Genomic DNA, 25,177 nt, shown 5'->3' on the forward strand with positions numbered 1-25,177 from the left:
GACCCTTGGATCTCTACACCTTTAACTACCAGTGGTAGGTAGTGTTTGGTGGACTCTGACTGCTCCAGCTCACAGAGGAGGCTGTCTTGTTGGGTCAGAGTTTGGACCACTGGGTGGGTCTCTTTGGTTTCACATGATGTCAGAGGAGTACTCACCGGGCTCGTGTCCTCGGCTGAGGAGTCCTGTGCGCCTTCCGCGGTACCTGCTGTTGGGCAGTCTGTGTCACACTCCGGAGGCGTATCGATTGGCAGTGGCTTGCTCACTGTTGTCCACATTGTTTGATCACCATAATCTATAATCGCGCCGAAACGATTTATAAAATCCTGGCCAACCAAAAATGGGAATGAGTCAACACGAGACACGTGTACTGGGTGGTACAGTGTCATATTGCCAATCTGCATGTGAACCATTGCTATAGCTGTCAGGGTCGTTTTCTTTTCTGAGAGACCCTGCATTTCTATAGCACATTCAGAGAGAGGTATTATCCTGTTAACACTGGCAGCGGCCGTCCTCAGCTCCTCGAAAAGCTTAGCTGACATGATTGTTATGTCTGCTCCACCGTCCAAGAGTGCTTCGTGTGTGAGGATGCCTTCGAGTGTTACTGACAGGTACGCCTTTTTGGCGACCCCCCTTCTGATAAAGTTACACAGAAACCTTTTAGGTTTTTTCTGACGCTTCTTCACGCGTTCAGCCTTATCTGTGTAATTGTGGTTTGCCTGAACCGTCAGCACAGCAGAAGCTGTTTCTGAGTGTTCAGCCTGCGATGACTCGTCATCGTTCGTGTGTGTGTATACCCCCCCTTCTTCCGATGAGGGGTTGTTTGAGGCAACAACAGCAATGTCTTGGTGTGTTCCACCGACATCTGTTATGTTGGCATTCGCGCCCTCAGATGTAATAGGAATTACATTACTGCAAAGTGCTCCTGGTTGGGTTCCCGTGTCAGTGTGTTTCAAAGTTTCTAACAACCTGCGTAGTTTCTCTGTCTCTTCCGAGCTCAGAGGTGTAGGGCCTTGTTTCTGGAACTTTTGTGATTTTTTCGCCTCGGTTCGTTTCATCCGAGGTGGGGGACAGTCAGGTACGTCTTGCGGGGGTTCCTTTACGTACTGCCCCTGCTGATATGGTTTCTCATATCGTTGCGTCCTGCGCCCACCCCTTTTTCGATAATCACTGTCTTCCTCTGAAAGAGGAGCCTTTTTGTCCCAGCGTGCACCTTCAGGACGCGGTTTGTTAGCTTGAACAGACTGTTTTCTCTCTTTCTTCTTAGGAGGAGGCGGCGAAGCACGTCGTCCTTCTAGTTCAAGAGGGAGGGGTTTAACCTTTACACTAGGAAACACTTCTATGGGCGTCTTAGCATGAGAACATGCTTCAAACACATTCACAGCACACTGCTTAATCTCACTGATGGATTTTTCTCTGAAATTTGCCATCATATGTACTGATTTTTTAAAATCAGAGTGGAGATTTTTGCTGAAAACAAACTTAAAACCATCATCTTCTTCCATTCCGGTCTCATTTCTGTTACCAAAATAAGCTTGGAAGATTATTTTGTAATAAACTTTTGGATGTTCAGTTTTACCCTGCGTGACCTTGTCTGCAGCTGGGAAACCAGCAGGTCCCGTGCAGGGGTCGTACTCTCTGATCAAAGCTTCACACAGAAGGTTGTAATCCCTCTTCGTTGCATCAGGTAGACGCTCAATGAAGGTGAACACCTCTCTGTCCGAAGTGAGCCGTATCAGACTGATCTTATCCTCTGTCGTAGCATTAGGATAAGATCTCAATCTGAACTCCAGATCTTTGAGATACGCTTTTGTTCCAGCTGACCCCATGGGTCCGGGAATGAAGCGTTGTACATATTTTGAGATTTTCTGCAAATCACCCATTGAAGGAGACAGTATCAACGGTCTAACTTGTGTGACTGGTGGTGCAGACTGGTCAAGGCCTGCCCCTACCGCCCATGGTGGGGGTGGGGGTGGCTGATAAGGGTTGGTAGGAGGAGGTGCATATTGGTGCAGGTCTGTCCCCACCCTCCGAGATGGGGGTGGAGAGGACTGCATGGTGTCAGGAGGAAGAGGTGCAAGTGGGTGCAGGTCTGTCCCTACCACCCGTGGTGGGGATGGAGATGACTGCATGGTGTATACCGATTCAGTGAGTTGATATCGGTGCAGGTCCATCCCCGCCGCCCGAGATGGGGTTGGGGGTGGCCGCATGGCGTTAGGAGGAAGAGGTGCAAGTGGGTGCAGACCCGTCCTTATCCCCCGGGTTGGGGGTGTTGAAACGGGGCTAAGGGGAGGAGGTGCAACAGCACCTGTCTGGGGTGGTTGTAGCTGACCCTGTTCGTCTCTGAGTCTCAAACCAGCTAGCTCCATGTCAGAAATCAGGTTTGTAGCTGTAGCAAGCTTCTCCTCACAAGCTGTCAGGCGCTTATGTGTCGTCTGATTTTCACTTTGTAAATTCAGCCAATTTCGGAGTATTATCTCCTTGTCTGCTTTGCAATCGTCCAGCTCCTTTAATCCGGCCTGCAATCGTGCTTGTAACATATTGTTATCTGCACACGCGGCTTGGTACGCTCGTTCCTTATCCGCAATCCTCTCCTCATATGATTGAGCCTGTTCTGACAGCTCAGTCTTTGAGAGGTCCCTATCAGTCTGAATTTGTTGTTTCAGCAACTCAGATGCATTTAACAATTCGTCACACCTCTCCTTTTCAGACTCATATCCGTTGAACAGCAAGGTATTTCGTTCAACCAGACGGTCCAGTTCCGCCTTCAGAAGCAGAGAAATTTTTGCTAACCGTTCACGGCTGGATTTTGTGTCCTCCTTCACGTTAGCTGCTTTTGACAACCTCTGTAGCTCCTCATATCTTTGATCGTCATCAAGGTCTAGCAATTGCTCTAATTGTTTACCAACAATTGAATTTGTTAAAATATGTAAAGCTGTCTGGACAGCATCTCCGGATTGTAAGGGGTCAGTGTTTACCTCTACGTCCGCCATTATCTGCTATTTAGAAATTAAATAGGAGATGTAAATGTTTAGGTGGTAAAAGAAAATCAGAAAAATCTCTTTTTCCTGATAAGTTTACTCTTATTTAGTGATTTATCAATTAAACGTGCGTTATCTTCTAGCAAATGAGTAAACTTTTTCCAACTTTGTGAATATCTGTAACTGTATCTTATTTAAAAGTTTCTAAATTTTTATTTTGTACCTGTTTCTCAAGGATTTATCAGTGAATAAAAATTTGTTCGGTAAATGCTCTCTGCATAAATACCTTCATAACTTTTAAAATGCAAGATAACAGAGTTTATTCAACTTTGAGGAACGGTAAATAACTCAAAAAATGCCTTTAAAAAGAAAACACGTTTAATTTCACTAAAATAACCTAAAAACGAAGTGAAACCTGTGATCCCACGTCTTCTCCAGAAGATGTCAGTACAACCTCAACAATTTTAACTCCGACACTGTTTGTGTTGTCCGCTAGGGGAGCTACAACTTCCTGTGGCGTTCGGTTGACATCCTGTTGTTAGCCGCTTAGCTTAAAGTTAGCTTCGGCTAACCTCGGTTAAAATCAACATTTCTGAACGGATATTTTACACAAACGTGGCAAAATTTTAGCAATTAGACTTCGAACAACCTAAACACCGTGTCAGAACACAGCTTTGCAGCGCTTTTCAGCTTTAAAAAGCAGATTTTATTCCCTATGAAAACGAGTTTCCATTTCCGGGTCACGTGACTGAAATCACCAATGAAAAAGCAGCGCAGGGTTGAGAGGAAGTTACGTAGGCACGCATTCACCCTCCTCAGCAAATCAGAGCGCTCCACAGCAGCAATATTCAACCAACCACGAAACGTTAGCAACTAGCATGATAGATTTATCTGAACAAGTCCGTCACCTCTTTAGTCTCGTAAACCGTCAAAATGCACTGTCTCTGTTAAAAATGTAACGAATCAACTCCCTGAGTTGCACGGAGACGGCGCTCCGTGACAAAACGTCTTTCTAGCTATTTAAACAACTCGTCCGACTTTTCCAGAACCGAGCCGGTCCAGAACCGAACCTCCCGTCCGTTTGGACCTCAGTTTAAACAGAACGTAGCGTTTTTCACAGCTCATCAGCTCTTAGTTAACATAACAGGCGTACAATGTCAGCTTTCACAAGACTCAATGACACAATTTCAGCTTCTAACATCACTAGCCCAACGCTTAGAACATGCAGCGTTTCGCTTCAAAGGTGCAGCTCCAGCTGCGTTTCAGCACAGCTGACAACCTGTTACTTTTTAACATGCCAACATTTAAAATCAATTTTTACACGGTTACAGTCCATTTATGAGCACGTGACGGGCCACCAATATGTAGATGAACAGATGCTCGGATATATTCATCATTTAACACGGATTCCTCATTTTTCTGGACTGAATAAAACGTGCATTGAATTTAAGGAAATGCAAACGTGAGACGTCATTTATGTTTGACCCATCAAAATGAATGCGGTCATTTATTTACAGAATCAAAATTTAACATCAAACATTTACATTAATTTGGCAAATTATGAAAATAACAACAGCAATCAATCAGGAAAAATCATACGGCCATGATTTTTCCGTTGCTTCACCACAGACATTTATGAAACTGTACAATTATGATCTTTTACCCACACGGATGTGGATGAGCATTTTACACAGACATTTCTAAATATCTGGAAGTATATCTACTTGATAGAAAGTTTAAAGATGAGAAAGAAGTTTAGAGGGAGTAAAGATGGTATGGGAGGGGAAGTGTTCACCAGAATTGACACTCTCCGTCAGAACCCAGCTCTCCCCGGTACGCTTGGTAGGAAACTTGACTCGTTACCTCTCTGAAGTTAATCAGCAGATATGGAGCTCCGTTAACGCTACCTGTCCAGCGTCTCCTTAGGATGCTGTGAATCGTCAGAAGTAGTGGCGAGTGAAAATGTTATAATCCCATGGAACTCGGAAGAGCTCTGTTGTCATGTCAGGATCATCCCGTCTCTCACAGAACTGGGCTTCTCTCGCAGAACTGGTTGGACTGTGTATCCAGCAGAACTCCAACAGCACTCCATCAGAACTGAACAGAACTGTCCCAGAACTGTTCCAGCACCATCCCAGAGCTTCTAACAGAACTGTGTAGTTTACAGATCTCGAGCAGAGCCGAGTAGACCAGGAAGTACTGACATTTTAAAGAGCTGTTTTCCGGTCCATCTGGGAGTATTACCATTGGTCAGAACCGACCAGACGGGGTGTGTTTTGTGACGTAAGAGGTTAGAAGACAGCAAGAATTGTTATGGAAAGATCAGAAATGTTCTCACAGACAGAGAGAGTTTTGTTTTGGCGCGTTTCAGAAACAGGTGCAAAAACCTCTATATTTATGTCTGAGAGGATTCTAAAAACATGACAGTTCGTTCTAACAACTTGTTTTGCGTTTGACTAAAACCTTGGACCAACTTACACTTGCTCATTCAAAAGCAGAAATCAGAAAAGGCATAATTACTCTGTAACAGCTTTGACATGAGTTCTAACTTTGCGTGAGAAAAAATCATTACACAGTTAATAAAATTGATTAGTTCACTGCAACATCTAAAATGGTTTGAACTAAGACACTTTGATTATCAACATTTGTAAAATAGTAATGATAATAAAAAAGAGAGTGTTCTTTCACATGAATCTTCAAGAGAGAAAGTCTCAGGATGGGTGAACCGGCATTTCTGGATTCAAATCAATGAAATGACAGTTCCTGTCCCACAAGGTTCTTAAGGTCAAGATTTTTGACCTTAGACTTAGTTTTTGACATGGGCCTAGTCCACTACAACATCTTCATCCCTGAAAGAGTGACCGCTGGCCTAGAGATGAGTGTAGACCGCAGAGTCCTGGCCTGATGATGTTGATCTTCTGTGCTGGGCCATCCTTTTGGCCAGTGGCTGTTTAGTTTCCCCGATGTAAGACTGATCACAGCCCTCCTGACACTGAACAGCATACACAACATTGCTCTGTTTGTGTCGGGGGACTGGATCTTTGGGATGAACCAGTCTTTGCCGTAATGTATTTTGGGGTTTAAAAGCCACTGGGACGTTATGTTTAGAAAATAAACATCTCAGTTTCTCTGATACTCCCTCAACATACGGAATGACCACTCTGCTCCCCAGCTCTGGAATGTTCTTCTCCCGGACATCCGTAACATTGACTGCCTTCTGACGTTCAAATCAAAACTCAAAACTCATCTGTTCAAGCTAGCCTTTTCACTTTAACTGTTATTTTTAAATGTTATTTTCTTTTTGGTTTAGTGTTTTTAATAGTTATTTTATATTGTTTAGTACTGTGTTTTTAGTGCTGTGAAGTGTCCTTGGGTGTTTTGAAAGGCGCTGACAAATAAAATGCATTATTATTATTATTATTATTATTATTCAGTCTCTCCCAAGCCTGTCTTACATTGGCAGTAATGAATCTGCCCTCTATTTTATTTTTGGTCAGCTTTTGTTGCTTTTATGTTCTATAGAAATAAATTGATAATGACATTGACCTTCCAAAGGCCGCAGTGCACTTTTCATAACATGAATGACAGGTATGTTTACATGGCTAATTTGCATGTTTTATTTAAAAGTTGCATGACAAAATACTGTAGAAATGTTTTGTACAAACTATCTTATGTCTTTCTATTTTACCGTTGTGTAAACATACTGTACATGTCCTTCTCAAAAAATTATCATATTGTGATAAAGGTCATTATTTTCCATAATGTAATGATAAAAATGAATCTTTCATATATTTCAGATTCATTGCACACCAACTGAAATATTTCAGGTCTTTAATTGTTTTAATACTGATGATTATGGCATACAGCTCATGAAAACCCAAAATGCCTGTCCCAAAAAATGAGCATATCATGAAAAGGTTCTCTAAACAAGCTATTAACCTAACCATCTGAATCAACGACGTAACTCTAAACACCTGCAAAAGATTCCTGAGGCTTTTAAAAACTCCCAGCCTTGTTCGTTACTCAAAACCACAATCATGGGTAAGACTGCCGACCTGACTGCTGTCCAGAAGGCCATCATTGACACCCTCAAGCAAGAGGATAAGACACAGAAAGAAATTGCTGAATGAACAGGCTGTTCCCAGAGTGCTGTATCAAGGCACCTCAGTGGGAAGTCTGTGGGAAGGGAAAAGTGTGGCAGAAAACGCTGCACAACGAGAAGAGGTGACCGGACCCTGAGGAGGATTGTGGAGAAGGGCCGATTCCAGACCTTGGGGGACCTGCGGAAGCAGTGGACTGAGTCTGGAGTAGAAACATCCAGAGCCACCGTGCACAGGCGTGTGCAGGAAATGGGCTACAGGTGCCACATTCCCCAGGTCAAGCCACTTTTGAACAAGAGACTGCGTCAGAAGCATCTCGCCTGGGACTGCTGCCGAGTGGTCCAAAGTTATGTTCTCTGATTACAGTAAATTTTGCATTTCCTTTGGAAATCAAGGTCCCAGAGTCTGGAGGAAGAGAGGAGACACAGAATTCACATTGCTTGAGGTCCAGTGTCAAGTTTCCACAGTCACTGGGGTGCCATGTCATCTGCTGGTGCTGGACCACTGTGTTTTATCCAGCGCAGGGTCAATGCAGCTAGCTATCAGGAGATTTTGGAGCACTTCATGCTTCCATCTGCTGAAAAGCTTTATGGAGATGAAGATTTCATTTTTCAGCACGACCTGGCACCTGCTCACAGTGCCAAAACCACTGGTAAATGGTTTACTGACCATGGTATTACTGTGCTCAATTGGCCTGCCAACTCTCCTGACCTGAACCCCATAGAGAACCTGTGGGATATTGTGAAGAGAAAGTTGAGAGACACAAGACCCAACACTCTGGATGAGCTTAAGGCCGCTATCGAAGCATCCTGGGCCTCCATAACACCTCAGCAGTGCCACAGGCTGATTGCCTCCATGCCACGCCGCATTGAAGCAGTCATTCATGCAAAAGGATTCCCGACCAAGTATTGAGTGCATAACTGAACATGATTATTTGAAGGTTGGCGGTTTTTTGTATTAAAAACACTTGTCTTTCATTGGTGGGATGAAATATGCTAATTTTTTGGGACAGGCATTTTGGGTTTTCATGAGCTGTATGCCATAATCATCAGTATTAAAACAATTAAAGACCTGAAATATTTCAGTTGGTGTGCATTGAATCTGAAATATATGAAAGTTTAATTTTTATCATTACATTATGGAAAATAATGACCTTCATCACAATATGCTAATTTTTTGAGAAGGACCTGTATTTGTGTCAGTTTGCTCCAGAGCAGTAAACTGATGCAAGTGATTTAATAGAGGTGGCCCCACTGATGATGATAAATCAATATATATGTTTTATCAGCAGCTCCTGACTGATCCCAAACCTTCTAAATCCTGTGGAAGAAGCTAGGAAAATACATCTAAGAGTGGTGGAATTTGTTGTCTGTTTTTGTACACTTGACATTAGAAATTAATCATTTTAGAACCTGGTAAAGATTAAAAAAATTATCCTGAAACTCGAAAGTCAAGATTTAAAAGAAGTTGGACTTTATTCTTTAGAGTGAAAACATGGATCTACAAAGAACACTGTTAAAAAGCCATTTATGTCCTTCCCCTTCACTAAAACAATGTCAGCCAGAGACACAAAAACATTTGAGGATTTACATAAAGAGAATATAACTTATTAGGTTTTTAGCACATAAGCTAGTTTGTTGTTTCTTTCCTGGCAGCTTATACAGAGATCACCACAGTGAGGAACTCAAAAGAAAGATTTAATCATTGTTTTAAGCCAGATTTCCTTCTTTACAATAGCTGGCCTCAAACATGTAGCCTCAAGATCACAAGATGGTGGCACAGACCACAGCCTAAATAAAAGACTAGTTTGATCAAAAATAAGGTTAGAGAATTATTATAGTTATTTTTTAATAATTCACAAGTTCAAATAAAAAGATGACTCTAGGAGATCTATCCACTTTATTCCTAGCCCCCATGCTGCCTTGCGTGAATTATGGGTGCAACTTTTGGAGTGGACTGGAACCAGCGTTTGTTTTTATGTGAACAGTATGAGCTAATATACACTACCTGGCAAAAAAAAAAAGTCGCCACCTGGATTTAACTAAGCAAATAGGTACGAGCCTCCTATTGGATAATTACTGCATGAGCGATTATGTTTCAACTGGCAACAATTTATATAACCCCAACTGGTGCAATGAGTTTCTTCTCATTTCTTAAACAACCATGTCAAAAAACGCATCGCCTGGTCGTGGAAAAGATGTCAGTCTGTTTGAGAAGGGTCAAATCATTGGCATCATCTTTACTTACTCTGCTCAACCTGTTTTGTATTTGTAATTATTTTTTCTATCCTTAACATGTTTTTTTTTGTCTCTCAGATACACCTGGACCTATACCTGGACCTACCATTCTGTGTTCATCTGTCTCTCCTTCCTGTCCTCTCAAACCAGCCGGTCAAAGCAGATGGCTGCTTGTCCCGAGCTGGTTCTGCTGGAGGTTTCTTCCTGTTAAAGGGAGTTTTTCTTTCCACTGTCTCTACTGTACTTGCTCAGGATGGGAGACTGCAATGAAGCCAAGATTCAACTCTGCTGGATTCCTTAGATGGAGAACTTTACTAATTGGCTTTTATGTGAATGCTCCTGTAAAGTGCCCTGAGACAACTTTGTTGTGATTTGGCGCTGTATAAATAAACTGAATTGAATTGAATTGAATCAAGCAGAGAAAACATCTAAGGAGATTGCAGAAACCACTGAAATTGGGTTAAGAACTGTCCAATGCATTATTAAAAACTGGAAGGATAGTGGGGACCCATCGTCTCTGAGGAAGAAATGTGGCCGGAAAAAAATCCTGAATGATCGTGATCGGCGATCACTTAAACGTTTGGTGAAATCAAATCAAAGGAAAACAACAGTAGCATGCAGGGTTATGTTTAAGAGTGAATGTAAGAGCATTTCCACATGCGCAATTCAATCCAACATGTTCCTGGTTTTAGTTTTCTACATTCGCCTTAGAATCTAGCTGTTTTTTTGTTACTTTTTTCTTTTAGCCATCCTATTTGTAAAAAAAAAAAAAAAAAAAAAAAATCAGCAGTATTACTTTTTATAACCATTTATTGTTGTTGCTGTTGTCCATTGTTGTCATCTTTCTTTGTTGAAATCAGGTCTCTCTTGTAAATGAGTCCTCGAGGCTCAATGGGATTTACCTGTAGAAATAAAGGTTGAATGAAAGAAAATTCAAAAGGGAACTCAAGAAATTGGGACTGAACAGCTGTGTAGCCTTAAGAAAACCACGAATCAGTGAGACTAATAAGAAAAAAAGGCTTCAATTTGCGAGGGAGCATAAAGATTGGACTCTGGAGCAAGAAAGAAGGTGATGAGTCCATATGGACCCTGTTCCAGAGTGATGGACGCATCAGGGTAAGAAGAGAAGCAGGTGAAGTGATGCACCCATCATGCCTAGTCATCAATGCAAGATCTTGGTGAAAAACTAATGCAACACTGGATGGAAACAGATGTTGTGACATTGCAGAAGCTTATCAAGACAATGACACAGAGAATGCATGCTGTAATCAAAGCTAAAGGTGGTCCCACCAAATATTAGTGTGACCTTTTTTATTTTGATAGCGACATTTTTTTTGGCCCTGCCGTGTAGTTTCTCCAAGTATTGTGGATTTAATTTCAACATGTAGAAACATCGCCTGTCAGAGCTCAAACAGGACAATGTAATCATACCTCTGCCTACTGCAGACGAGGGATGGGAGGACGACCTAAAGAAGTGGTTGCAGATTCAATCAACTAGCATATTTAGCTACTTCATTGACTCGGTCCTTCCGATGGTGAAGCGATGAACAACCTGAGTAGCTCAGAGGCGTATTAGTATCTACACAGTAATAAGGTCGTGGTGTTTTATTAAAAGAGGTGGGACACAATCTTATTTACCATAAAGCAGATATAGAGCCCAGCCAAAGATTTTAAGTCCTCCATCACTGAGCTTGGGTTAATTGCAGAGAAAATCATAATACAAATGATGAACAAATATTATATTGCTGTGACATCCATACACTTGAAATCATACCCGATATTCTCGTCACTCTTTTCAATCCTTCTGAGGATCTGGTGTCTCTTCTCCAGTGGTTTGTTGTAGTCGAGCCACAAAGTAGGATGCAGGTTTTCCTCCGTCGGCTGTTTGTCAGCAAAGTGAAATAACACACATACAGCATTTTGGGTGGTCTCTTCAAGTTCACATTTTTCATCCACATTCTTCCTAATTCCTCATCTGTAGGTCAGAGATGGAAACTATACAGCTTTTCACAGGAACACTTTTTTTGTTTTGGATCTATATTCCAAACACTGTTGTTGTAGTTTGTAGTAGTGGTTTGCTGTAGGCAAAACATCTCATCACCAAAAAAGAAACCGTCCACATGACCTGACTAACAATTGTTGAATTTTATACCTGGATTATTGAGCATAGACTTTGGAGTTTTGAACCAGTTTGACATGACTGTTGATGAGAAAGAGGGCAGGCACCGGAGGAGACGGCGTGCCCCAGAGACCATCTTAGTACCAACATAACTGTTTTGTTTTTTTTTACTTTGGCGTAAGTTGTTTGGGGAGAAGCAGTTTTGTTTGGCGTTTCCTCAGACTGATAAAGCCTTCTGGATGGAAGGTGAAATGTCTCAACACAAAAAAGAAAACATCCAGATGACCTGACTTAAAATTGTTGGATTTTATACCTGGATTATTGAGCATGGACTTTGGTGGACTGTTGTTGTAGCCACGGATTTAATTTGGTCTGGTTGTTTGTGCTTCTGTGAGAATCACAACAGGTACCTGAACTCCACAAGGCTATGTTAGTAAACTTGATTGTTGTTAAATAAATGTGAACAAAACAAAAACAGTTCTGCTAAACTGAATGCAAATAATTTTCAAATAAACCGTGGTCCATGCTCCGCTACCATGTTTAATCAATGATTACTTCTACTTCCTGTGTCTGACAGGAAGTTGTACACATAATCATTTAGACAGTAGAGCCCCCAGGAATAAGTTGGGTATGTAAAAATAAAATAATAATAATAATAAATATATATATATATATTATAATATAACGGATGTTAACGGATGGATGGACAGACGGATGACAGGCAGAGGAGGACTGAGAAGTCTGTGCAGAACAGAACAATGACCGGACAGGGAGTGGAGGAGAGAAAGGCTTTTTATAAGACAGAGGGAGAGTGAGTAATGAGAGCACCTGGGCAGGTGGCTGATGAGGGACAGGTGTGAATGATAAAGACTGAGGAGTGGAGAGGCAGACTGAGGAGCGAGTGGAAAACAGAATCAGATATATAGGAACAGAAATCACACAAAGAGCAGAACAACAAAAGTACAAAAAGCAGAGTTGGGAACACAAATAAATATAAAGAAAACAGACAGGGACAGAGCCTGTCAGCTAGTAAAATTTAAGAAAATTAAAGTGTGGGTTTTGTCTTTAAAAATAGTTTTGTTTTGATGAACATACAGTAGATTAATTATTTTTTCTTGTCTGTTTGACAGGTACTACACAGCTGATATACGAGTGGAACAGGAATCCTTCGACTATGACTTTTATGAACAGCCTCACACGCTTTCCTCTCAGTTCAACCCCTACAGAGAGAGTAGGTATCACAAGGTACTCCTAACTGATTATTTTGTGAGCTCCCATTCATTGTAAAAAAGTTAACCCAAACTCTGTTTCCTCTCAAGTCTAAAAGGCCTTTCATATCGGAATTGAGAAACGTTTTCACTACTCCTAAACCTATGTGTATTTCATGCTTTGTGCAAAAACTGTTTCATGTTTGCATTGCGTTTGTTAATAAGAAGGAGCTCCTTCTGTCCAAACACTATTGCTTTTTAGACCATTTCACCACATGTGCACGCACACATACTTCTGCTGCTGCGTAATTTTTTCATTTTTATTATTTTTATTTTTTTAGGCCATGCAAATGCAATATTCTAGCATACAGCACGGCATGCATACTGGGAGCTCTCTGCTCATCTGCTCACAGTTTTAAAAACTTTGCCTGTTTTGCGGGTCACTCTGCAGCAATCTGTAGTGAAACTCAGGTGAGCAGGTGAGTACCTGCCCTGAGTGGTGAGCTCAGCGTGTATTGCTTTTGATCTGAAAGCCCCTTCATCCCTAACCTTAACATTACCTTTTTATTTAACTCAAAACTGTAAGCTTTGCAAAAACAGAAATCAAGAGCTCACTTCTTCATTGACAGACCTTTAGTTCATAAAGAGATTTGCATACTTATACACGTGTACATTCATGCACATGAATAAAAAGTCACTTCAAGACCTAAGCCTTGTTGGTGAGAAATTCAGCAGATAGAAAGAAGCTGTTTCTGTGGCCAGAGATTCTGATCCTCATGGACAGCAGCCTCCTGCTAAAGGGGAGCAGTTGGAACAGAGGATAAACAGGGTGGGAGGGGTCATCTACAAGCTTTCCTGCACGCCTCAGAGTTCTGATGGCGTACAGGTCCTGCAGTGTTGGCAAATTGCATCCAATCACCTTCTCAGAGGTCCTGAAAATATGCTGCTCCTTGTCTCTGTCCTTGGCAGTGGAAGCAGCGTAACACATGCTGATGGAAGAGGTGAGGATGGTGTTGCACTAACACCGCTACGCCAGCAGAGGGCAAGCGTGTTGTTTCTATATAGAGAGCGATAACGGGGCAGAACAAGGAGTAGTCTAAAATGGAGTTCTTTTAGAGAAAATATTGGGCAATTTGGTGAAGTTATGAGTAAGAGTCACTTGTATGTGACAGAGTGGATAATAACTGCTACAGCTTCCCCAGAAACCTTCAACTGTCTCTTTCTTCGCTGCACTACACTGCTGTGAACCACAACCGGAGTTAACCTTGAAGTCCTGAATTACTTCAGCCTTGGAACAGAAAGAGCTCCCCTGTGCTGCCCCCCCCCCCCCCCCAACAGAGTCCATTCATACATTCATACCATTGACAAATGCTTATGAGGATGCTGGGGGAACGACTGTGGTTAAGGAAGAGACAGAAAAACAGAGCTATGAAAGCTACAAAACATTTGTACACAACAATGAGCCCGTGGATATGCAGTGGGAAGCAATACGTGACGCAACAGCACCATGCCGGGTTGCTAGTACGAACCCTTTCAATGAAGGTACAGGGGTTATGTCGCCAAACCTGCAGCATCCAAGCACAAACCCTTTCACCTAAGCCCAGTTTGGAGATTTTGTCCACAACACACCACTGCCTTATCATTACCCTCACCAAATAAGTCCCATTCTGCCTCTTCCAAGTTTTATTGGATCTGTCATCAGCTTTTGACACAGTCGACCACAAAATTCTGATACATCGACTGCAACATGAGTTAGGAATTTCTGGAACTGTTCTTAAGTGGTTTTCCTCATCTGAGCAACAGAACCTTTCCAATGTTTGTGAATAACATACAGTCTAAGACCACTCCATTACTATATGGTGTTCCTCAGTGTTCAGTCTTAGGTCTTATTCTGTTCCTTCTATACATCAGCCCCATTGGAAAGATTATCAGTAGCTTCAGAAATGTGTCTTGTCATTGCTATGCTGATGACATTCAACTGTACTGTTCCTTCTATGACTCAGAATTACACGTTAGCTGAATTAGTAAACTGTTGTTTCCCATATTAAGGCATGACTAGCTAACAACTGCCTACAGTAAAATTCTAACAAGACTGTAACCCTGATCATTGCTCCTGAACAGAAAGTTCCTTGGATCAAGCAACACCTCAGTTCTCTGGGCTCCTCTTCTCAGCCTCAGAAACCTTGGTGTTCTGTTTGACCAGTCAATGTCATTGGAAAAACATTCAAAGCTTCTAGTAAAAAAACTGCTGTTATCATCAAAAACATATTTCTAAATTGAGGGCAATGTTATCCATATCTGATCTGGAGATGATTATTCATGTTTTTATCTCTTCTCATTTAGATTATTGTAATTCACTTTTTACTTGTTTCAACAAATCTGCCTTTGCTCGTCTCCATTTGGTCAGAACGTTGCTACGAGGCTTTTAACAGGAGCTAATAGAAGGTCTCACATTACACCAGTTTTATCTTCTCTTCATTGGCTTCCTGTTGAATTTAGAATTAATTTTAAAATTTTGGTCTTAACTTTTAGAGCTTTAAATGGACAGGCACCCCAGTACATCACTGAAATATTGATCCCTTATTCTCCAGCCCACACCCTTCAGTCTTCAGCGCTGAACCTCCTAAAGGTTTATAAGACTCGGTTTAAAACTTGGGGTGACCTTTCCTGTCAGGCCATAGCCCCCAGATTGTGAAATGCCCTGCCCCTGTCTTTTTGTGTGGCCATCTCCATTGATTCCTTTAAAAAACAGCTTAAGACGCTTTTATTCAGACAAGCTTAAATTTTTTATCTACTGTTTTTATCAGCTGTTCATGCTGTTTTTATTAATCAGCTGTTATTGTTTTTGTTTTTATTTTAAATCTGCATTTTGTATTTTTGTAAAGCACTTTGTGATTGTATCTATGAAAAGTGCTATATAAATAAAGTTTACTTACTTACTTTCTTTTAACCCATTCAAAGACAACCTATGGCTATGATCATCGCCAGGTGGCATCTGACAGCGAAGAGGAAGGCGACATGCGAGAAAAAGTCCCTATCCTACGCCCTGAGCAGTATGATGGCACAACTTCTTGGAAGGATCAAAACAAGTTTGATCTGGTCCTCTGGACATTCAAAAAAATAAAAAATAAATAAGCAAAAAAAATGGAGAAACATTTCGTCTCTCATCCGAAAGACTTCCTCAGTCTGAGGTGCTGTATTCAGCTCAGTCTCTTAAATAGCACCTTCTCAGAGTGGATCAACCAGTTTTGCTGCTGACAACCAAAACCAGCAGCTCACATGATCAAGAAGGACCATCAGCCTAACAATGGATCATTAGCACACTGATGGCTGTTTACTATTCACAGGGGGTTGAGTGATACTAGCAATCACAGCATTGTAAGAGGGGGACAGTTGAACCCGGAGTAAGACTGATCACAGCCCTCCTGACATTGAACAACATACACAATATTAATCTGTTTGTGATGGGGGACTGGATCTTTGGGATGAACCAGTCTGAGCTGAATACAGCGCCTCAGACTGAGGAAGTCTTTCGGATGAGAGACGAAACGTTTCTACATTTTTTTTTTGCCTTTTTTTTTTTTGAATGTCCAGATGACCAGATTGAACTTTTTTGATTTTCCTACCTGGATTATTGAGCATGCATCGGGATATTTCTTGGAAGGAGTTTCTACACCAGTTTGAAAGCTGCTTTGAGGCAAACTATTGGTCAGACAGCACAAAAAATATTTAACTAAAGTTCTGTTTAGTGGAGTCTGCAGAGGCCATTGTTCATCGAAACCCACAGTCTTCACATTGGGATTACCGCCGCCTAGTGGAGGAGATGGAAATTGCTTATGGCCCATCTTCATATTATGCAGCTACTGTGGCTATTGAACTGAGGCAATGGGTCTGCACTTTGGGTGAGTCCCTTCATACCTTAAGGGATGACATCTATGGTAAAATAGCAGTGGCCTATGGCAACCGGACAGAAACCGTACAGAAACTTAAGCAAGATGCTATAGGTGTGGAAGTTTTTACCAATGCTGTGGGAAATGCTGAGATTGTACAAAAGTTGCTGGAGCAACAGCCTCATATCCTAGCCCAAGCTTACAAAATTGCTTGTCGCTATGAGGCTATAAAACAAGCTGCAAGTAATGTTACCACTCTGATACAAACAGGGATACACAATATTCCTTACAGAAGGCGGCATGCAGTGACAGTAAAGAGGGGAGCTGTAACGGGATTTATCCACCCTGTTAAAGCCCTGCCGCCATCTGCTGCCACCCAAAACAAGTCACAACTTTCAGTTCCTCCCTTTGTTCCACCACATTTGCACGAACTCTACATCCAAAGCTCCTTCAACCTTACAGAAGAACAAAAGTGTCATCTGGGGGAGATGAATTGAAACTACAGCAGCATGTTTTCTTCTGGACCTAATGACCTTGGTCGCACCAGTTTAGTCAAACATGATATAAATACCCATCCTGAAGCCCCAGTCAAAATACCACTATGTCAAATGGCTGCAGAAAAACAACACAATGCTGAGAAGCAGATCGAACAGAGTCTTTGTGATGGCCTGGCCCATTGCAGTCACAGCAGCTGGGCATCACCTATTGTCATGGTCCGCAAAAAGGATGGTACATATCGCCTTTGCATAGATTATAGAGCTCTTAATGACTGTACTATTAAAGATACTTATCCTCTTTCCCACATTCAAGATACAGTCGACACCTTATCATCTGCTAAGTGGTTTAGCATGCTCGACCTTGCCTCAGGGTACTAGCAAGTGGAGCTTACACCCGAGCATGCCGGTTTGCAGCCTTCTGTACCAGAAGTTGACTGTTTGAGTGGAACGTCATGCTGTTTGGGTTGTACAACGCACCTGCAACATTCCAATGCCTTATGGACCATGTACTAGCCAGGCTATAATGGGAAACGTGTTTGGTGTACCTCAATTACATCATTCTGCCAGCCCAGGACGTATCTGAAATGCTGCTATGGCTCCACCACATTTTTGACTGACTCCATCAGGCCAACTTGAAGTTAAAGCCTACCAAGGGTTTCCTTTTCTGGCATCATGTGGCTTACCTGGGACACATTGTGTCAGAACAAGGCGTGGCCACTGATCCAGACAAAGTCCACAATGTGCAAGAGTGGGAGTGGCTCCATGCGGGGGTGAGGTGTCGAGTTTTGCCCTCACCGGAACCCTGGGAGGTGAGACAACGGAACGCGCCTCTATGGAGACACTGGGACTGGTTCTAGGACACCACTCCACCGAGTCGAGTCGGATCCCTCAATGATACTGGGACGGGCACTGTGGGCTGCTTCTGGTTATGCTTTCTGCCACTCCTACGGTGGCGGTGAGGATCGAGGGCAGGTACGAGACAAGGATTGTCCTCGTCCTCCTCGGCTGTCCATCCAGAGATGACGAGTGATGCTAGTGAACTAGACACAGATGTCAGGTGGTCTACCTGGAACTGTACCCTCTCTTTTTCCTCCTCTAACGCCAGAAGAGGGGAGGGTAGGATCTCTACTGCCTGACTGCAGCAATCTTGAGTCCGGACGGGTCCTGTCCATAACTCGCCACAATGGACCACGGGTACCCCATCTGTGGCTTGTTCAGACAGGTGAGTTTAAAAAAAAGATTCTGAGGAGAACCCTGTTTGCTGGACTCTAGTATGGTCGAATCATTCTGTCAGGATTTTTCGGGCAGGAACGAACCCAGTAGTGCAGATAGGGACTTGGACTCAAAATCACAAAAATAAATAAGTTTCATGACAATAAATTAAATGGCTGACATGGCAGTAAACTTACAAACTGGGGACACAGATCATGTCAGGACTGGGTAACACTCAGACTGGCAGGACAAGACGGGGTAGACCCAACGATGACGCAACAAAGGACAAGACTTACAGACAGGTTTAAATACACAAACAAGACAGGACGTGATTACAAACAGCTGGGAACAGATAAAGGTGAAACTAATCAAGAATAATGAGACACACTAGGGAGTACAGACAGGGAAGGCCCACTAGAGGGCGCCATCCTTACAGATGCCTTTCAGCGAGAGGGATGATGGTTCAAATCCCAGCCCGTGACCTTTTTGGGTGGAGTTTGCATGTTCTCTTTCTGCATGTGCGGATTTTCTCCAGGTAATCCGGTTTCCTCCCACAGATCAAAAACATGCATGTTAGGTTGATTGATATCTCTAAATTGTCTCTAGGCGTGAGTGAGAGTGACTGGTTGTTCACCACTTGCTCTTGCCGAAGTCAAATGCTTTTCTCCTCCTCTCCCTCTCCGCTTTGCTTTGCAGCTCTGTCTTGTCTGTGAAACTGCTTCTGAGCCTCTCTCTACATATCTTCCAAACCATAATTACAGTATGTGACACCATTTTAAAGCTACAATTGTCCTCTAAAAGAAACATCAGGACTTTGCATGGTAGCATATGTAGTTTTAGAGATATAAGCAAAACAAAAATGTGTACTACAGCGCACAAAAATGAATTGCTGGGTCTCAGGAGGTTATGAGTCTAACAGCTTTGGGGTAGAAGCTGTGAGATCTCTGTCTGTATAAAACAAAAGCATGAATATTAGATGTCCCAATTTCAGGCAGTTTGAAGAAGCATATTGAATAGAGTACTCATCAGTAATACTGAGGGATCTCTGCAGGTAACATCAGTGCTGTGAAGTTCTCCTTGGTGGAAGTGAATGAAACCACAGTGACTATCAACATCACAGATCCTGTGACTTCCATCCATCAACATGGGAAGCAGCTCACCATCAGAGATGTCCTCAAAAAGGATCTCAAGTACAAGATCATCTACTATAAGCCTGGAAGCACAAGAGAGGTGGCATATTCTCTGTAAACATAAATGTGAATGCTAGTGTCCGTGTGTGTTTATTATTATCGTATGAACCAGGAGATGGATTTAAATGACACTCTCAAAAGTTATTATTAGATGAACATCTATAACTGATGATGTTTGAATTCAACTGTTGCAAGGACAAGAAAAATGACTGAGGAGACAGAAGGTTGTTGGTAATTAATCTATTCTGACTCTAAAAAAAGAGAGAGGAAACAATCCTTGTCTTTAAGTTTATTTTCTCTTTGCAAAGGAACTCAGTCAGAAAACAGACATGAAAAAGAGTCAGCCCCCAAGTCATTTGAGGAAGTCTCAGACTCCTCCATATTTCTTTGGTGTAAGCTGGTAATGTTACATGTTCGTGGTGAGCCGTTTTGTGTCACTTCCTGTTTGTCTGTTGGTAGCTCGAGAGAATTGTTTGATCGAGTTGTCTTTTGTTTTCCAGATTTATCTGTCTTTTGCACATTTTTTCATTCTAGTTCACAAACACCCTTAGTACAGTTGTTATTCTACTGTTGGATGGTGCTTGAAACACCTTTTATATTTCAACACTAATCAGTTTTTATTGGTGTATTGCGATATGCTTGCTCTAGCAAGTGTTAGCTTAGCATGGCTGCTGCTACTCTCCCTGCTTCCTCTGTTTTCATTTGCTCCATGTGTCAGATTTTTAGTTATTCCTCTGCCTCCTTTAATGGTAATGATACTTGTAACAAATGTAGTCTTATGGTAGCTTTGGACGAAAAGCTGTCTGAACTGGAAGCTCGGCTCCACGCTGTAGAAAAACCAGTAGCTAGCCAGGTCCCCTTAGACAGCACGGAACCACAGAGACCAGCTCCCGTTAGCAGTCATCCAGCAGACCCCGAGCAGCCGGGACTCCAGGCCAGCTGGGTGACGGTCCGGAGAAAGCATAGTGCTAAGGCTAAGCCCCCATTTCACCATCAACCCTTTCACGTTTCTAATCAATTTTCCTCGCTCAGTGACACACCCGCTGAGAAGCAGACCCTGATTAATGGCAGCTCCATAGTCCAAAACGTGGCTTTAGGGACTCCATCGGCCATAGTTAAATGCATTCCAGGGGCCAGAGCGAAATACATTGAATCTTATCTGAAACTGCTTACTAAGGCTAAGGCTAAATACGGTAAGACTGTTATTCACGTCGGCAGTACTGACACCCGGTTCCGCCAATAGGAGGTCACTAAAATTAATGTTGCTTTGGTGGGTGACTTTACTAAAACCATGTCGGACTCCGTAGTTTTCTCTGGCCCCTTCCCCAACCTGACCAGCGATGACATGTTTAGCCATATGTCATTGTTTAACCGCTGGGTGTCCAGGTGGTCTAACAACGACGTGGGCTACATAGATAACTGGAGTTCTTTTTGGGGAAAACCTGGTCTGATGCTGGGAGATGGCATCCATCCCACTTTGGACTGAGCTACTCTTCTTTCTAGAAATATGGCTAATTTTGTTTATCCTCCAAAATATTGACAACCCAGGGTCCAGTCCAGGAAGCAGAATTGTAGTCCTCCACACCTCTCTGCTGCTTTTCCTCTGTTACCCACCCACACCCCCATTGAAACGGTGTCAACTTGCCCACTGCTCAAATTAAATAAACCAAAAATCAGCTCTAAAAATATAAACCATGAAAATCTTATCTAGGGCTGCAACAACGAATCGATAAAATCGATAAAAATCGATGATTAAAAGCGTTGGCAACGAATTTCGTTATCGATTCGTTGTGTCGCGCGATTATGCATCTTTCACGGCGCTGCGGAGCTGTTTCGTTTTGTTCACGGGCAGTTCATTGTCAATGCTGACTGACTGGATAAAGTTTGAAGAAAAAAAAAAACTGTAACGCGAGTTGAACAGAGCGAGGGGGGAGGAGGAAGCAGAGGCTGTTTTCAAAGGAAATTTAAGTAAATTTTACAAATGACCAACGCAGCGAAAACTGTTCGACCCAAGTCCTCCAAAGAGTGGGAGAACTTCACAAAGATAAAAAATGAGAAGCATGCAGCTTTGAAAATCACCGACACGACACGGGAGAACCACGGAGATGAAACGTAAACATGTCGGAGTCACGAGGAGGAGGAAGGAGCTGCAGCTGATACAACTTGTCTCACTCCCAACTCGTGTTGCAGGTGAGTCTCTACAATTTAACACATTGTTCTGTTTCAAGAGAGAAAACGCAACGTCAGTCTGTCTGGAAGATGAAGCTGTTTGTTTGTTTGTTTATCTGATTAATGATGGTGATAGAGAACGTGTGCGTTACTTTTTATTTAATTTAATTGGTACAAGCAGTGTTTAAATGTGATTTATAAAATAAATCTAACACAAAGATAATAATTTAATGATTAAGCTTCAACTTTTAATTTGCTGGCAAAGTCTGAAGACACTGCAGGTATGGCAGGATGAATTGCATTTAAACAGGAATTAAAGTAATTTATTACATCTACTCAAATGTGTGTAATTAAGTATTTTATATGTGTGTGTGTGTGTGGGTTTAATTGCTCTTTTAGCTACTTTTGCCTGAACCTAATGCTGTAAGTGAAACAAGGCATTTCTTGAGTTGCTGTAATAATTATGCTATAAAACATATTTACTGTCTCATTCCAGAAAACAACAACAACAAAAGCCTTCATGATGGACAGACATTATGGACACCACAGCAGCAGCTGTCTTCACTGAAACATCCTGAACATGATCGTCACTGACATGAGGCCTCTGTCGATGGTTGAAGACGAAGGCTTCAATACAATAATCCACACTTTTAATCCAGGTTACAATAATCCACACTTTTAATCCAGGTTACACTCTTCCCTCAATGACACATTTTACAAAGTAGCTACATACTGTGCAGGTATAAAGATACATTTGTATATATTTTTGTGTACATTTATTTTTTTAAACTATTTGACTAACTTATTTTTTTATTATTCAATATTTTACTAACACAATAGTCAAATAGCAACCTGTTTTTAATGTGAATTGCTATGTCAGTCAAATGTTCAATATTGGAATAAAGGGATGGAAATTAAAACGTTTTTTTTTTTTTTGCCGATTCATCGATTAATCGAAAAAATAATCGTCCGATGAATCGATTATTGAAATAATCGTTAGTTGCAGCCCTAATCTTATTAAAATAAACACAGTTATTTTACCAGAGCAAAATCATAAAATCATTAAATGTGTATTATTGAACTTCAGATCCATTTCCTCTAAATCCATGTTAGTTAGTGAACTGATAACTGATCATCATATTGATTTATTTGGTTGGTCTAACAGAAACCTGGCTACAACATGAAGATTTTGTTAGTATTAAATTAATCCACTCCTGTTCAATATTAAAATTTTCATGTTCCTAGAACAACTGGCCGAGGTGGAGGAGTAGCTTCTATTTTTCAGTCAGGATTATTGATTAATGCCAAACCAGTTATTAGTTATGATTCTTTTGAATCGCTGTCCCTCAGTGTTTCTCATCCAAAATGGAAATCCGAAAAGACACTTTTACTAGTTGTTATATATCGTCCACCAGGCGTTTACTCTCAGTTTTTATCCAAATTGTCAGAATTCTTAACTGACTTACTACTAAATACTGATAAAGTCATAATAATGGGTGATTTCAATATTCATGTAGATGTTGAAAGTGATAGATTAAGCATAGCATTTAATAATTTAATTGAGTCATTTAGTTTTATCCAAAACATTCGCAAATCTACTCATTCTTATCATCACACCCTTGACTTGTGGGGCAGCTGTGGCTGAGTAGTTAGAGCAGTTGTCCTCCAATGCGAGAGTTGGGGGTTCATATCCACCAGCAGTCACATGCCAAATTGTCCCTGGGCAAGACACTGAACCCCTCATAGCCTCCGATGTGTGTCCCATTGGTGTTTGAATGTGATAAAGCACTGATTAGTCTCTTTAGAATGATTTGTTCAATTAGCTTTGTAGAGTGTCTAATAATCTAGTAGAGTGCTGTATGAATGGATAAATGAGGACACAGATTGTAGTATATAGAGCTTTGAGTATCTTGAAATAAGATAGAAAGGTGCTATATAAGTACAGTCCATTTACCATTTACTTATTTCTCATCTATTGCATAGAGATTAAGGACTTAGTAAAAGTTCCTCAAAATCCTATTCTGTCTGACCATTTTTAATAACCTTTGAGTTTACATTGAATGACTACATAGTCAGTGAGAGTAACTTTCATCTTAGCAGGTGCTTATCAGAAAACGCTGTAACCAAATTTAAACAATCTCTTCCATCAATGTTTTCCTCTGTCTTGCATCAGAGAACAGTGACTTAGATCATCTAGTTGATTGTCTTACAACTTCAATGCAAACTTCACTTGATAAAATTGCTCAGCTGAAAAAGAAAGTAATCAATCAAAGGAAACTGACTCCTTGCTTCAATTCTGAGCTACATACTTTAAAGCAGGCATCTAGAAACCTGGAGAGAAAATGGCGCTCTACTAATGTTGAAGAATTTTATATAACTTTGAAAGATAGTCTGCTAACATATAAAAAAGCTCTCCGCACATTAACTGTCATTCATCTTCATTGTAGAATGGCAATTCTTACTGATCTGGTTCTTTTTAGAATCCAGAAATAGGATTCTAGGATGTTTTCTTAATACTTACAGCTGATTAACCATTAAAAACCTCCCTACATGTGTTGGAATTGAACCAAGCTTACGGTGAAATGATATTCCAGATTTTTACAATTTATGCTTTGCTTTAATTAATGATTTGCAAGGGAACAGCGTCAATGTACATTTCAACAATGATTACATTTGGTTATATAGTCCATACATTGCTTGAGAGAGGATCTTATTAATTGATTTTGATGTCCAAAGGATTGGAAGTCCACCAAAGCAGTGATTTCCTTGTTCTGATTAGCTGAGATAGGGAGTTATGAATCCTTAAAGTTCTTATGGGTCGATGTAGGAAAGCCTACCCATTATGTAGATGGTCGATGCCCAGAGTCCTAACGTGGGTGTTATGTTAGACGAGGGGCTGGCTGCGGGCCACCGGTTACCCAGAGGCCCCCTCTTGGATCTAGGACCCACCTCCAGCCCACGTCGCTTCCCCCGGCTCGAATCTTCCTCTGAAGTGGCAACTCACATTAGCAATAAATCAAGGAAACGTGAATTCAGTTTTACCAATTCTATTAAAATCAAGGCAGGAAAAGGTTACAGTTTATAGCACTGGCCTTTCCGGTCTGTGACACGATCACAAAACTGGGAGCCCAGATATCCTCTGTCATTACTCATTTATAGGGCCCTAGACTCCTCTTTCGCAGAAGGGGAGCTCAACCTGTCAGTGTATGAGGGTCTTGTCTAAGTGTGATCTCAATGGATCTTACGTAGACTTATGTGTACGGAAATATGAGACGGTACTTCAAAAGCCTTTCTACGTGATGTAGCAAGCGGATTAAACGCTATTCCTTTGACGGATATTAAATCCCTGGGAGACTCTTTTTAGAGTTGCTAGCCCAGTATAACTCAGGCATAACCGGGTCATAATTTCATTATTATTCCATCTCTGAGCAGATGAAAAAACCCCAGGACCAGTCTAGATAAATATATTATAGATATATAGATAAATATCTAACAGTTAGAACCCTTCCAAGAACTCTAAAACTCCCTAGTCAACTTATTAGAAATCCCTCCAATCTATTGTTATTTGTCTTTGTAA

The 25,177-nt window shown here is 41.5% G+C and overlaps 1 protein-coding gene across 1 annotated transcript in view; it reads left to right on the forward strand.

Moving 5' to 3' along the window:
- Positions 1 to 25,177, forward strand: part of LOC119414857 (tissue factor) — a 167,440-nt gene that overhangs the window by 86,796 nt on the left and 55,467 nt on the right. Inside the window, exons 4-5 of the mRNA XM_037681978.1 lie at positions 12,565 to 12,665; positions 19,293 to 19,471. Coding sequence (XP_037537906.1) covers positions 12,565 to 12,665; positions 19,293 to 19,471 — 280 coding nt within the window. The remainder of the gene's footprint in view (positions 1 to 12,564; positions 12,666 to 19,292; positions 19,472 to 25,177) is intronic.

This window comes from Nematolebias whitei, chromosome 9 (genome assembly GCF_014905685.2).
Source record: "Nematolebias whitei isolate Nwh7 chromosome 9, NemWhi1, whole genome shotgun sequence".
Lineage (NCBI taxonomy): Eukaryota > Metazoa > Chordata > Actinopteri > Cyprinodontiformes > Rivulidae > Nematolebias > Nematolebias whitei.